General features: G+C 39.0%; 1 protein-coding gene across 1 annotated transcript in view; it reads right to left on the bottom strand.

Annotated features, from left to right (window-relative positions):
- Window positions 1–4,162: 4,162 nt before the first annotated feature.
- kremen1 (kringle containing transmembrane protein 1) overlaps window positions 4,163–15,000 on the bottom strand; it is a 58,710-nt gene continuing 47,872 nt past the window's right edge. Inside the window, exons 7-10 of the mRNA XM_060884159.1 lie at window positions 14,713–14,935; window positions 10,969–11,208; window positions 10,530–10,614; window positions 4,163–10,200 (exon numbers count right to left, since the gene is read on the bottom strand). Coding sequence (XP_060740142.1) covers window positions 10,044–10,200; window positions 10,530–10,614; window positions 10,969–11,208; window positions 14,713–14,935 — 705 coding nt within the window. The 3' untranslated portion in view covers window positions 4,163–10,043. The remainder of the gene's footprint in view (window positions 10,201–10,529; window positions 10,615–10,968; window positions 11,209–14,712; window positions 14,936–15,000) is intronic.

Raw genomic sequence — 15,000 nt, 5'->3', positions numbered from 1 at the left:
ACAGTGTTCAGTGTCACTCTACTCCAACATCGGACTCAGCACAGTGTTCAGTGTCACTCTACTCCAACATCAGACTCGTGAAGGGGGGCGTGGCCTTCAATGTTCAGATTCTTCCTCAATTGTCCAATTAAATTTTTATACAAACGTTACAGACAATTGTGAAAGTTTACACTTTTTTTTTTTTACCAGAATGTGTTACTCAAGTAAAACCAGATTATTTGGATTATTTAGGTTTCATTTCCAGCTCCGGTGCAAAAATAAAATAACTAAACAAAAAGTATTCAGTAATTGGTTACTTTAATAGCCTCATGTTTACCTGAAAAGAACCTGTAAAAGCTAAAAGAATACAAGATAGAAGAATAAGAAGAATAAGGAAAAGAAAAACTGGGGTGAAACAGAATTAACAAAAAACAACTGAATGCAATGTTTCAGTTAAATTGGTTCAAAAATACGAATTATTTTCATAATAAAAAAAACATTAAAAAATACAATTAAATTAATACGTAATAAAATATAACAAGCAAATAACAAAACATAACAAAAGAAAAGAAAAGATTAACAAAGATTAATAAATACGGTATTTTATGATCGTCAATCCTTAAATCCTGCTATCAGTAGGGGGCGCTACAGGACTCACCATTCTCAAACCAAACCTCCATGTAAAGTTATACGAACTTTGAGGGCCACGAAGCAGCATTCATAATAATAATAATAATAATAATAATAATAATAATAATAATAATAATAATAATAAAAAGTATTATTGTAATTATTATTATTAAAAATGTATTTATTAATTATTATTATTATTATTGTTATTATTATTAGACTAATTATTATTATAATAATTGTAATACTAATTTTAATAATACTAATAACTGCTTATGCATTGGCAGAAGTTATAAATGAATGCTTAAAACATCTACTATCTAAATATCACTTCTGAATCCTCACTGAGTGCTGAGTACTGACACCAACATCAAATAACGTTTTTATTTATTACATGCAGAAATAATATTTTTAGAAATAATTAATAATTCATAATACAGGACAATGTATAGAAAAAAAACAGTGTAAAACAAAAATATCAGTGCAGGCAATATAATAAAAGTACACATGGGGAGAAAATCAGATTAGAGTCGTTTGTCACGGTCAAATCACCGAGATGACATTTTCCCCATTCTGATGTTTGATGTCCATATTAAACTAAAGCTCTTGATCTGTATCTTCATGTGCTGCTGCTATCTGATTGCTTGATTAGATAACTGCATGAATGCTCAGGTGTTCCTATTAAAGTTTCTGTGGAATGTATGTTGTGTGACTTTTTCACCTCACAGAGTCGATCTGAGGTCAGAATGTGTACTGATTTATTTTATTTGATCCTTTTTGTTTGATCCTTTTTGCACGTGTTCGTTTGTGTTTCCACGTGTGAGCTGATGAGCTGATTGGCCTGGAGAGAAATGTCTCACATGTGACACATCAATACACTCTTTGTTTGGATATTCACACTGCGACTGCGAGTCATTTCACAGGCATTCAGGGAGACAAGAACGTTCAAAAATAATTTTATGCCCCAACACACACACACACACACACACACACACACACACACACACAAATCTGTATGGCTGTACTTGTGTAGTTGTACATTGCACTTGCTGCTTATTGCACTTCTAGTTAGATCCCAAACTGCATTTTGTTGCCTTGTACTTGTACATGTGTAATAACAATAAAGTTGAATCTAATCTAATCTAATCTAATCTAATCTAATCTAATCTTGTGGTGATCAAACATCATTTAGAAGAAGTTTAAAAACGTAGACTCTGCACCTGTCAGTCCTAGTGGAGGAGGCGTGGCCTGTGCTCTTGTCAGTCCTATAGAAAGAAGTGTGGCCTGTGTCCCTGTCAGTCCTAGTGAAGGAGGCGTGGCCTGTGCTCTTGTCAGTCCTAGAGAAGGAGGCATGGCCTGTGTCCTTGTCAGTCCTAGTGAATGAGGTGTGGCCTGTGTCCCTGTTAGTCCTAGTGAATGAGGCGTGGCCTGTGTCCCTGTCAGTCCTAGTGAATGAGGTGTGGCCTGTGTCCCTGTCAGTCCTAGTGAATGAGGCGTGGCCTGTGTCCCTGTCAGTCCTAGTGAATAAGGCTTGGCCTGTGTCCCTATCAGTCCTAGTGAATGAGGCGTGGCCTGTGTCCCTATCAGTCCTAGTGAATAAGGCTTGGCCTGTGTCCCTGTCAGTCCTACTGAAGGAGGCATGGCCTGTGTCCCTGTAAGTCCTAGTGAATGAGGCGTGGCCTGTATCCCTGTCAGTCCTAGTGAATGAGGCATGGCCTGTGTCCTTGTCAGTCCTAGTGAATGAGGTGTGGCCTGTGTCCCTGTCAGTCCTAGTGAATGAGGCGTGGCCTGTGTCCCTGTCAGTCCTAGTGAATGAGGCGTGGCCTGTGTCCCTGTCAGTCCTAGTGAATGAGGCGTGGCCTGTGTCCCTGTCAGTCCTAGTGAATGAGGCGTGGCCTGTGTCCCTGTCAGTCCTAGTGAATGAGGCGTGGCCTGTGTCCCTGTCAGTCCTAGTGAATGAGGCGTGGCCTGTGTCCCTGTCAGTCCTAGTGAATGAGGCGTGGCCTGTGTCCCTGTCAGTCCTAGTGAATGAGGCGTGGCCTTGCATCTGTCTCATACAAGGCATCTAGATGATCTGTCTGTCTGTCTGCTTCTCTCTCTCTCTCTCTCTCTCTCTCTCTCTCTCTCTCTCTCTCTCTCACACACACACACACACACACACACACAGTCCTAATTCCCATGTCCCTGATATGCTTCAATATAACAATTTTAGAAGCCATGACTTTTATCTCTGCAATGTCTTTAGTCCCAGTGAGGTAGGTGTGTGAACAGGATGCAGCCCCATGAGCTGATGAATATGAACACACACACACACACACTCACACACAATAGTATCTTATGGCAGGTTTGTCCTTCGGACATGGGAAGGTGAACACACAGTATGTGGTAAATTTAAAGAATGTTGTTGCTAGGCAACTAGGAAGTATGGACCCTGTGCATAAACTAGCTACTGAATAGGAGAATGATTTATCCAGCTAGAACAGGACTGAACTCTTTTATACAGACAGTATTAAGGATTTCCCTTTAAAAAATTATTTCATTTTGTGATTTAATTTGAAACCCAACAGATAATTATGACAGCTGTCCATTTATTGGACATCTAAAATATCTAGATATCAGCTAAACCCCTAAACTCCCATCTTATTAAATTAAATTAAATTGTTCAGTAATTAATAGTGTATATAATGTATTTTAAAAATACTTTTTTTATCTTTCTTTTGTTTTTCTGTAGTCTAAGAGCAATAAAACACTGCACTTCAGGTTCCTCTCTTCGTGCTTCCGGCTGTGTGTTTCAATTAAACAGTTTAAACGAATAACGTCCACGTTCATCATCCATAATCACGTCTTCATAAAACAAAAAATCTCTCTCATAAAAAAAAAATCAGAATACGGGACAAAATGTGGGCTTTTAGAAGACATCCGCATGAACCACATGATAACAAAACACATTTAAAATAATTTTTAACTTCTAATTAAAATTATTCCATATTATTTTTCCAGCTTCATTGTAAATTCTATATTTATTGTATATTTATTCTATATTTTTTTCTATTTACATGATTCGATTTTGAGTAACTAATTCACAGTGAATTTTACTCTAAGGTTTTAAAGAAACTTAACTCTACCTTTCCTCATCATCAGGGTGCTAACTTTTACCATGCAACCGGATTTCTAACATAATTGACGCATAATTGAACCATGAATCAAATTCAGAATAAAAGCTGATGACATGCAAATTTCTAGATGAAAGATAAAGATATAATCTGTTCCCTGGATCTTCCCTGTCTCCACCCCAGCCACAAGAAACAGTACAGTTTAATACTTTATTCTTTATCTGAAAGTATATAATAAAACCACTTAATCCAAAAAAACAAAAACGCACTCATGCACTTAATATTCCTGCCTGAGCAATAAAACTTTCTCCCGAAAGGACACGCAGTACTTTGCATTTTAAATCTCTCTCCCCATTTTCATTAATAAATTCTGGACAGGGAATTTAGACAAACCAGAGATGACAGGCGCTTATAAGAAACATGCATATTTATTTGGCAGTCAGAACACATTAAATAAAAACTAGAAACGTACTTCACTTATACAAAAGATAGATTATGTCCCATTTTAAAGTCCAAAATAACTTACTGTATAAATTAAAAATCTCACTATTTACAATTTGAACGACAATGACATTTTTTCCTCTCGTAAATCCCTGAAAGATCCAGATCTGCCTTGTGGGCGTGCTGTGATGTGATGTGTTGTGTTGCGTTGTGTTATGATGTGTTGTGATGTGATGTGTTGATATGTGTTGCGTTGTGATGTGTTGTGATGTGTTGATGTGTGTTGTGTTGTGATGTGTTGTGATGTGTTGATATGTGTTGCGTTGTGATGTGTTGTGATGTGTTGATATGTGTTGTGTTGTGATGTGATGTGTTGTGATGTGTTGTGATATGTGTTGCGATGTGATGTGTTGCAATGTGATGTGTTGTAATGTGATGTGTTGTGATGTGTTGTGATGTGATGTGTTGTGATCTGATGTGTTGTGATCTGATGTGTTGAAGCAGAGGGAGTTATGTATTGAGACAGGATGGTGCAGGACGCTATCGTCCGCCGGTAATGTGACCTTGATGAATTGGAGCTGTCACTTTTGGTTTTCTGGTTAGTGTGTGCTCCTTTCTTTCTCTCTCTCTCTCTCTCTCTCTCTCTCTGTGAGTTTTTGTATGCATGAGTTTCTCCATGACTCGGATTTATTCATGCAGTAATTATGACAGGCGGGACTGTGGCGTTCACTCGTCTGGGAGATCAGAGCAGGAAGAGCGAGTCCTTTACTGGAAGTCTGGAGTTCGGACACACACACACACGCTCACACACGCGCACACGCACACACACACACACACACACACACACAAAGGCCCTTTTTCATCTCGCTATTCACTATTATGGTTAGGGCTGTTACGCGTTCTGCTTCCCCAGGACGATTAAAATGGAACAGTCACACGATGGCGTCTTATCTTTAAAAAAACAACAAACAAAGCTGAAAAGAATGTAAAGTTTGAGGTCAAATAATGACAAGTACTCAGTTAGTCACAGATGCAACGTTGGCAGGAGGAATGCCACAAAAATCCCACAGAAATCATATAAAGGAACACATCAAATAAGTGCTGCGACATTTCTGAACATCATCGTGTCGAGTGTTTCATCCATGCCGTGTGTTTTAGGTGTGTGCTGATAAAGTCATGAGGAATGGGTCGAGTTGTTTTTGTTTTTTTTGTTTTTTGTTTTGTATATAACCTGAGATAACTTCTGTCTTCAGTTTTGGCCAAATTTAAAGCGTGCCATCAAATCAACTACGCTCATTACGAACTGTTTGTTTTTAAGTGTACGTCTAAAACTAGATACTTAACTAACCCAATGCTAGATAGATTTTATGGTACTAGTACTTACATAAAAATAGAGAATAAAAACGTACCTAGCATCGACCCCTGAGATCATGATGTAAGGATTTGGATCGGTAATGAGCCAAAAATTCAGAAATCGGAATTGTTTCTCAAGCTCTTAATTCTGAACGAGACTCAGTCTTAATTCTCCAGTTAATATAATAGAAACAATTAGCAACTATTTTTAGCAGAAATTGTTCAAATTTTCTTCTAGAACTTCCTCAGGAACCAGCTATTTTACAACTCAACACAGCCATGCTAACTTCTTTGTCTCCTGCGCTGTAGCACTAAAAGCATCCACTGTTCCTACCACACTTCATTCCTAAGTACCATTTGCATATTTAATAGCAAAAGTGTGCAAACTCTACGATTTAAGACGTACAATTAAAAATATGTAATCCCTAATGAGCACAGGTGAAGGTAAACATGTAGCTGTTTTTTTTTTAAAGACAAAATCATGCTAAACCTTTAGCCTGGGATAGTGATATAAAAATGTAATATCAGCACACACCTAACTTGAAAAAGAAATTACAGTACAGTTTTGGTAGGAAGACAATTCCTTAAAAATTAAAGCATAAACAAAAATGTAATGCTGGTAGAAACAAACAAAACGTTCACACACACACACACAGAAACAAGCTTTCCTCTTCCTGGCGCTAATCCGGTCCCAGATCAGACGGAATCGGGTTGTTTTCAGAGACGGTAAAGCTATAAACGTATTTAAACATTTTCAGTACACAAAGTGCTGGATTAAGGAACAGTTCAACCAAAAATAGTAAGAAATTAAACACACAGTGTCTCTAAAATAGTGGCTGAATTACAGAAGCCAAAGTCGCAAAAACAGATTACATGTGCTGTAAATGGAGAACTGTGAACATTTAACTTTTCTGTCACTGACTTGTTCCTTAAACATCATTTCATCTATACAATTAAAGAGGCAAGAGGCACAAGTGTTGCCTGTGCTTCTGTTAAGATCTGATCTTTTCAGGGGCTTATACAGTATCGATAAGAGGAACATGCCATCATAATAGAATTTTCTGAATGATTTTTGACATATCATCAACCTTAAGCACTAAAATGTAAAGTCTGTAAAATTTCCATACACCATCTGAATGTATCTGAAATGATACTGGGATTATAGTGGGAATATATACTGTGAGTATCCCCAATGAATGGCAAATATTGTTCAAATGGACAAAAGTAATGTAATATCCTATGCAGATTTATCATTTTGCATATTTATAGCTCTGATTTACATATTTAAGTCTTTAACAGTGTAGACTAGGGTTGGGGTTGGAATTAGGGTTAGGGTTAGGATTGGGGTTTATGGTTAGGGTTGGTGTTGGCATTAGGTTCAGGGGTGGGATTGGGGTTGGGAGGACTGATCTTGGGGTTTAGTGTTGAGATGGGATTTAAGGTTGGGATTAAAAGTGGGGCAGTTGGGATTCAGGTTAAAGGTAGGGCTGGGATTGGGTTTTGAGGTTTAGCATTGGTATTGGGGATAGGGGTAGGATTGGAGTTAGGGTTGGGATTGGGGTATTAACAATAGAAATATAATCTGCAGCCTGTGTGTGGCTGTTAACTGAAAAACAGCCAATAAAGGTAAAGAAAGTTTGCTATGTTTTAAGTTTTGATCTAAAAGCAATATGACAATAAGGGCTTTAGGTTTAGAGGTTTAATTTTAAGTATACACTGTAGGCCAAATTCAGGCACAGTACTATAGTAAATTCCATATTTAAGTAAATTTAAGTGCATTGAACTAGTGATAACTTTCTGGAATATTTTCATGAGTATGATGTGAACATAGTCATTTTAAAATTTCAGTTGTATTTGTATCATAAGAAAACATCTAGCTCATGGCGCTGAATGTTTCTGAATTGTTATAAAGTTTACTATTTTAATGTTGGAGGTTTAATTATATAACGCTTTATAAATTCTACAATTTCATCCAAACTATTTGGTTCACAGGAAAATAAATATCTGAAATCGCGCTTGGCACAACATCACTGCATATAAAATGTCAGTATCTCAACTCACAATGGCAGAAACCACATTTTGTGACATTATTTTATACAGTAGCATGCGGCGTGGGATGTAGTCATGACTGTTTTGCTGTTGTTCTTTCACCCTGTTGCTCATTTTCAGAATATTTAACATGACTAGACAGAATTTTGTGTCGTGACCCTGACACTCCGGGTGGCAGCACTGTAGTTAACACAAGAACAACAGCACTGATTCGAATAAAGCCGAAAAATGTGGGAAGTGCTGTAACGTCCGAGAGCCCATGGAAAAAAACAAGGAGGAGGAGGAGAAGGAGAAAGAGAGGATTGTTTTGGAAGAATGTGTCACTTTTCATGGCTCCCACACGCAAGCTTTCAGTAGCGACTCACTAAAGTGACAAAGCTGAAAAGATTTGGACAAAAATGGAATCTACACAATGTCCCTGTTTATCCCAGATGCAGCCGATTAGCCAAGACCTGTTTACTGTTTCAAGTTGTTTAGTTTTACACAGAAACTAAAAGGCTGTCACCAAACATGGAAGCTAGCTAATAATTTATACAGCTAGCATATAGCTAAGTAGTATTTTATGGAAGTGAGACAAAAATGTCTGGAAAATAAACATTTACCGCAGATATTTTGGAAAAATGACCATGAAAAGATAATATTACAAAATTTACGCTAACTAGCATCACCAATGAGAACTGAACATGTTCTAACAATCAGTAAAATTGGAGCTGTCAGAAATATCATGGAAAGATATGATATGATATATAATCACTGTTTAAGTGCTTAAATTTGTAGGACAGTGTTTCTAGGCAGCTGGGAAACACGCACCCCAAGTACAGAAGCTATCTAGTGACTGAGGCTAATCATCTAGCTAGATAGCATTTAAGGTATAATAAGTGAAATGAAACGGTTGATTGATTCACTCGCTGAAGATCATCATTTACCTCAGATGTGTTGATAAAATATGAAAGAAAGACTAAATAACTGATATTACAGAGTAATGTCACTTAGCATCAACGTTTTATGGCGTTAGGTTGTGTGAATGCAGAGGTTTTCGCAACAGCTAGGCTCAAATCTAGCAGTTTAGCATTGCGCTAGTTTTCTTTTGCCAAGCGATATAATTTGTGCGATAATTAAATCAGTAAAAATGATATGTTGTGTTTAATTTGTGAGAGCTCAGCAACAATGATAGAAGCTAGCTAGTGACTGAGGCTAACTGTTTATCTATCTAGCCACTGATGTTGTATTATACAGGTAGTGTAAAGGTGTAACGGCAGCGAAAATGAGACAAAAATGTCAGGGAAAAGAACATTTTTCTCAGATGTGTCGAAAAATGACTAGAAAAAGTAAAAAATGTCAGTGTAATGTCTCTCAGCATCAAACCGCTAACCAAAGGAGATGCTTTTTGCTTTGAGTTCCACAATGAGTAAATGTAAAGTCCTGTAGACTCCTTTCAGCTTTAGACACATCCTTTTTTTTTTAAACATAAAAATGTCTGTCATAAAATATCAAAAACCATCATCAACGATTCTGCACGAGACAACTGACGTTAAGCTAGAAGATCGTAGCTACGGCGCAAAAAAAAAAAAAAACCCAGAAAGAAATAAACTTCAGGCAACAAACATGTCTTGGCTGATCGGCTGCAGTGGTGGTAATGGGAAACTTGTGTATCTTTCATCTCTCTGCCTTTAAAGACAGCTCTGTGGGAAGTAAAGGAAAGAAATTGTACACACAAACAATTTTCCAACCCTTAAGGCACTTACAGACACCAGACACGAAAAAAAAAACACAAAGATGAAAAACCCACAACAAATGGAAAAAAAAAATACTGAAAAGCTGTTTACAGAGGTCCAGAAGGAACATGGAATGCCAGTTTGTTTGGAGCAAGGCCCGAGCTGTAGCGATGGCAGATTTACACACACACACACACACACACACACTCTCTGTCTCTCTCTTCTGTTTGTTGCTGTATTATTTGCCGGATCATGATCCTGTACGTCCTCCTCTGGAGAAAGTGTAATCCTGTTCCAAACAAGAGGTGACCTACATAAAGAATGAGGTGAAAATGGACTGAAACAGAATCAGGTCTCAGTGTGGTAGAAAAGGCTGATTGTTTGCATTGGCGTTAAGACGGTTATGCGAGCCGCTCCACGTTACGCTACGTTCTGTCTTTTTTTCTTTAACAAGAGATTCTTATCTGAACTCCTCATCTGTCTGCGACTGCCAGAATCTGTGTACCTTAAAACCTGCTGAAAGAATACAGAAGTCTTTTCCCAGAACTCCTCAGGCCGTATGGACATGCGAGTAAGGCTTTGTCGTGGTCCTGTGCTGTGGAGGCCACACCCCCAACATAAGTTGGCACCATCTGATTGGCTGTCAGTTGATGTCCAGTTCCTTATCAGGTGCTCCATTGTACTTGCTACCTGCTGTCCAGTAGAGTTTGTATGACTGTGTGTGTGTGTGTGTGTGTGTGTGTGTGTATGTGTGTGTCTATGGTTAATTGCCCACCAGAGGGCTGAGGTCACCGTGATGGTTTTTGAGCTTCTTTTTAAAGAGCGAGATGGTGGAGGGTCTGTAGAAGATAATCCACGGCTCTGAGGTGGTGCTCTGAGAGCAAGAGTCTGAACTGCTCACCGAGGGAATGGTGGGAGATCTGAGAGAGAGTGATAGAGAGAGAGAGAGAGAGAGAGAGAGAGAGAGAGAGAGAGAGAGAGAGAGAGAGACAGAGAGAGAGAGACAGAGAGAGAGAGAGAGAGAGAGAGAGAGAATTTGTCATGAACTTTTAGAAAAAGGAGATAGATAGATAGATAGATAGATAGATAGATAGATAGATAGATAAATAGAGGGCATACCATCTCACTAACACACATTCAGATAGATAGATAGATAGATAGATAGATAGATAGATAGATAGATAGAAGGCATAACATCTCACTAACACACATTCAGGTGTTACAACAGAGGAAAGTGTTCAGTACTTACTTTACTGTAACATGAAGAACCAGCTTTGCCACCATGGCTATCAAAGTTAGCGTTAGCAAGGCAGCCAGCGCATAAATGGTCCACACTGTAAACAGTAATCAACAATGAGTATTAAGAACTAATCCAACTTCATTATTCCACCAAAACACATGTAGTAACACAGGACTGAACTGAAAAGAAATCATATAATATATATTATATTATTTTATTATTATTATTTTATTATTATTATTATTTTATTATTATTATTATTATTATTATTTTATTATTATTTTATTATTATTAAGGCATACCGTTACTAATAAACATTTACGACATAATAAGCCCAAAAAAGGCAATATTTCAGAAATGTATTATTAAACTGCATGTTCATGTCACAACATGCTGTGATACTGACATGTCATTGTGAAACGCTGACAGAGAATAAAGGTGTACATACTGGTGCTATGAGCAGCAGTCCGGCCCCGACCGAGCCACTGACCCGGCATTTCATTTTCTGACTTTTTGGGACTGGATGTGATCAGATAGAGAATCTGAGAAGATTTGTCATTCTTGCTGATGTTTGATGTCTCTGTGATGCTGCCGGCACGTGGATCTATGGTACCGGCGGCTTGTTCGCCATTGTTGTCATCACCGGTAACGGCATCTTCAGCAGATCTGCCGCTCGGTGCTCTGTAAGCTGGAGCGAAGAGGATGGCGACATTAACAACAATCATTCGTTCATTTCACTCTTTATTCTGTTAGTGAGTCTTCGGACTTAAACATGGAGAAAAGTGCTCATTGTGGAACAAAATTTATTATACGCTTCTAAATAATTTCTTCATCTGTGTTAGCTATAGGGGGGCACGGTGGCTTAGTGGTTAGCACGTTCGCCTCACACCTCCAGGGTTGGGGGTTCGGTTCCCGCCTCCACCTTGTGTGTGTGGAGTTTGCATGTTCTCCCCGTGCCTCGGGGGTTTCCTCCGGGTACTCCGGTTTCCTCCCCCGGTCCAAAGACATGCATGGTAGGTTGATTGGCATCTCTGGAAAATTGTCCGGAGTGCGTGAGTGAATGAGAGTGTGTGTGTGTGCCCTGTGATGGGTTGGCACTCCATCCAGGGTGTATCCTGCCTTGATGCCCGATGACGCCTGAGGTAGTTCGGATTAGTGGAAGAAAATGAGTGAGTGAGTGAGTGTTAGCTATATTAGCTAGTGACCCAAAAGACCTTTTTTTCAATAGCTTTAATCACAAGTAACTCAGTAACTCAGTAACTTAGACATTTATTTGTCTAAAACCTGAACCCTGTTAATAAAAGAACCAAAAGAAATACTTAAGCCTTCCATACATCTGTCCAAAGCCTTAACCATGGGACCAACCTTAACCAACCTTAACCAACACTGCCTTAATAACTGGCTTAATAACCATAATGTCAAATTGAACGCACACCCAGAGACTATAAAAAAAATAAAACAGCTTCTTCTACTTATTATATTATATTTATCCTCATTTCAGATGCACTCCATCCGTCCAGCGTGACAAACTCCGCCCACACGTGCAGTATTTGAACACGAGCTCGACTAGACGGGGTATTGAAATGGATCGCTGCCCGAGGCAGAAGTGAAAAAGTACTGTGGGTTTGTGGACTCGGCGAAGAACCAATTTATTTCTCTGACCTTTTCATCCGGGCTAAACGTTTCCCGCTATTTTATGTTTCCTACTTTCTTTCCTTCCCATCCATCAGTGGTGCAAATAAATCATAAGAACACAGAAATATTGCAGGATGGCTGTTTGTTTTGGCTCAGCTCGGTCGGCAGAGGCACGGCTTCGTACTGGCTTCGTTTCTGAACATCACCAACACTAATAAACACAGTGTGCTTGAGCCAGTGAGTCAAAACACAAAGGATTACGAAGGGAATCATTTAACGATTCAGTTTTATCAACGTAATAATCGCTAGTTATTTGCTTAAAGATACAGTAACTTTTAAAAAACACTGATGGGTGTGGACAGGTGAGAGCTACGACGCAAAAACTATTATTTAAAAAACAGTTTAATATACTGATCCATTTCACGCCTATGGTAATAACTTGTTTCTGATTGGCTGACAGAGATCCGTTATTTATTTATTTAATTTTAATTATTGGTTCAGCACTAAATACACTGAGTAAATAAGCAAATTACGAAATTAATTCCACGGAGATAAATTACTTATAAGACAGATAATTACAAAGCAAGATAATGCTGTCAAGATGTTACCATAGCAACAACTGTGTAACTAGCAGAAAAAAATGAACCCTGCTTCACATTGTGGGACATTGTGAGACCGCTGGCTTGCAGCAACGGCAGCGAGCGACCCGAACAAAACAAAGCCGAGGGTGCCGATACTTTAATCTGTAGTAAAAGAGAATTGGGGACATGGACTGTAAAGTTTGTCATTCGTGCAACAAATATGTGGCTAGCAAGGTTTCTACAGTAGGTTAGCACGTTCGCCTCACACCTCCAGGGTTGGGGGTTCGATTCCCGCCTCCGCCTTGTGTGTGTGGAGTTTGCATGTTCTCCCCGTGCCTCGGGGGTTTCCTCCGGGTACTCCGGTTTCCTCCCCCGGTCCAAAGACATGCATGGTAGGTTGATTGGCATCTCTGGAAAATTGTCTGTAGTGTGTGATTGCGTGAGTGAATGAGAGTGTGTGTGTGTGCCCTGCGATGGGTTGGCACTCCGTCCAGAGTGTATCCTGCCTTGATGCCCGATGACGCCTGAGATAGGCACAGGCTCCCCGTGACCCGAGGTAATTCGGATAAGCGGTAGAAAATGAATGAATGAATGACACTTTGTCGGTCTTTAACTTGTGTAAGGTTTTGTATTTTTCTCACCTCAAAACAAACTTTTCAAGCTCATTATTCTAAATCGAAAATGCAATCATGGCACGGTTGTTCTAGCTCTATCGAAAGCAAACCTTTTATTAAGGCTGTTGTGAATCAGATGCAGAAGCCTGATAAAGCCTCAACAAAGCCAGATTAAATATTGATAAACTGCAACTCGTCCAATATCTGAGATGGAGAGAGCTCCTGAAATGGCCCAAGGTGCCATTCAAATATTTAATACTCAAGACTCCAGGTTTTAAAAAAAACAAAACAGAACAAAACACTCTTGTTGGTGGAACTTTTTGCCCTGCCATGTTTGCTCCAGGTCTCTCAGGGTCTGATTTTTTCCTGATGTTATGTAAATGTGGAATAGAGGCAGAAAACCAAACCAAACTGCGCTTGCAAATATGCAAATATAGCTCTTAACTGAGCATCATAGAGATGAAACTATGCCTCTGTTTATTTAGCTATTCAACCACAATGGAATCTCTCCATCCATCCATTTATCCATCCATCCATCCCTCCATCCATCCATCCATGACTTGGGAGTTATATAAATCACATTCCCTGGTGTTCAGTCTGAAGTGCAAACATCAATTTTGACCATAATCCAAAACCTGCGTCCATTTGTTCATGCATGAGGGACTTATTCCATCATCCATCTATCCATCATCTATTCATACATCCATTTATCCTTAGTCTATCCATACACAATTTTTCCATCCAGCCATCAATCCACTGGAGGAGGAGCAACATTAGAACCATAGGACAATGTTGTTTATTTTCATTTTCACTCTATCTATCCATCCTTCTACCCAACCATCTCATAATTCCTCTACCTATCTATCATTGCTTCCATCCATAACTTTGTGCCATCCATCCATCCATCCATCCATCCATCAATCAATCAATCCATCAATCCAGGCAATCACCCATTCTTCCTTCCATCTTTACATCTATCCACTTATCCACCCATTTATCCAACCACACATACATTCCTTTTCTTTCCTTTTATCCATCCATACATCCGTTCATCCAGCCATACATCAATCCAAAAATAAGCAAATCCACAGCCATAATTTGATCAAATTCATATCCATATATCAACCCATGCCTCTACTTATCTATCTGCTGCAAAGTCCACACACCCATCCACTCATAACCCCACCCACCGAACTCTCCATCTATCCATCCATCCATCCATTCACCCAACCACCAATCCATCCATCCAGCCAGCCATTTAAAAATGATTGTAATCCTTTTTTCTGGTAAACAACTGATCATATTATAATTCATTATAAATAAAAAACATTATATAATCAGAACATTTCTACACACACGTACCTTGATAGATCATGGAGAACCCATGGGCCTGGTTCGTCCTGTCTGAGTAAAAATATAGGATAACAAAGTCCGTGCTGATGTTAACGATTTCCCGCGGTGGGTTTCGCCCATCGAACCTAGCCAACACCTGATTGGTGTATCCGTCCAGAAGCTCGACCATATCCGCCTGGTCCATGATGTTAAAGAAAGTGAAGTTAAACAGGATGACCGACGCACCTGGGACCTGGAGAAGCAGAGAATATGCAGAGAACAGTGACGAGAAAAAAAATTCATAATAAAGAATGAATC

Source organism: Tachysurus vachellii, chromosome 12 (genome assembly GCF_030014155.1).
Source record: "Tachysurus vachellii isolate PV-2020 chromosome 12, HZAU_Pvac_v1, whole genome shotgun sequence".
NCBI lineage: Eukaryota > Metazoa > Chordata > Actinopteri > Siluriformes > Bagridae > Tachysurus > Tachysurus vachellii.
Note: the sequence above shows the minus strand (reverse complement) of the source record. Positions and strands in the feature narration are given on the sequence as shown.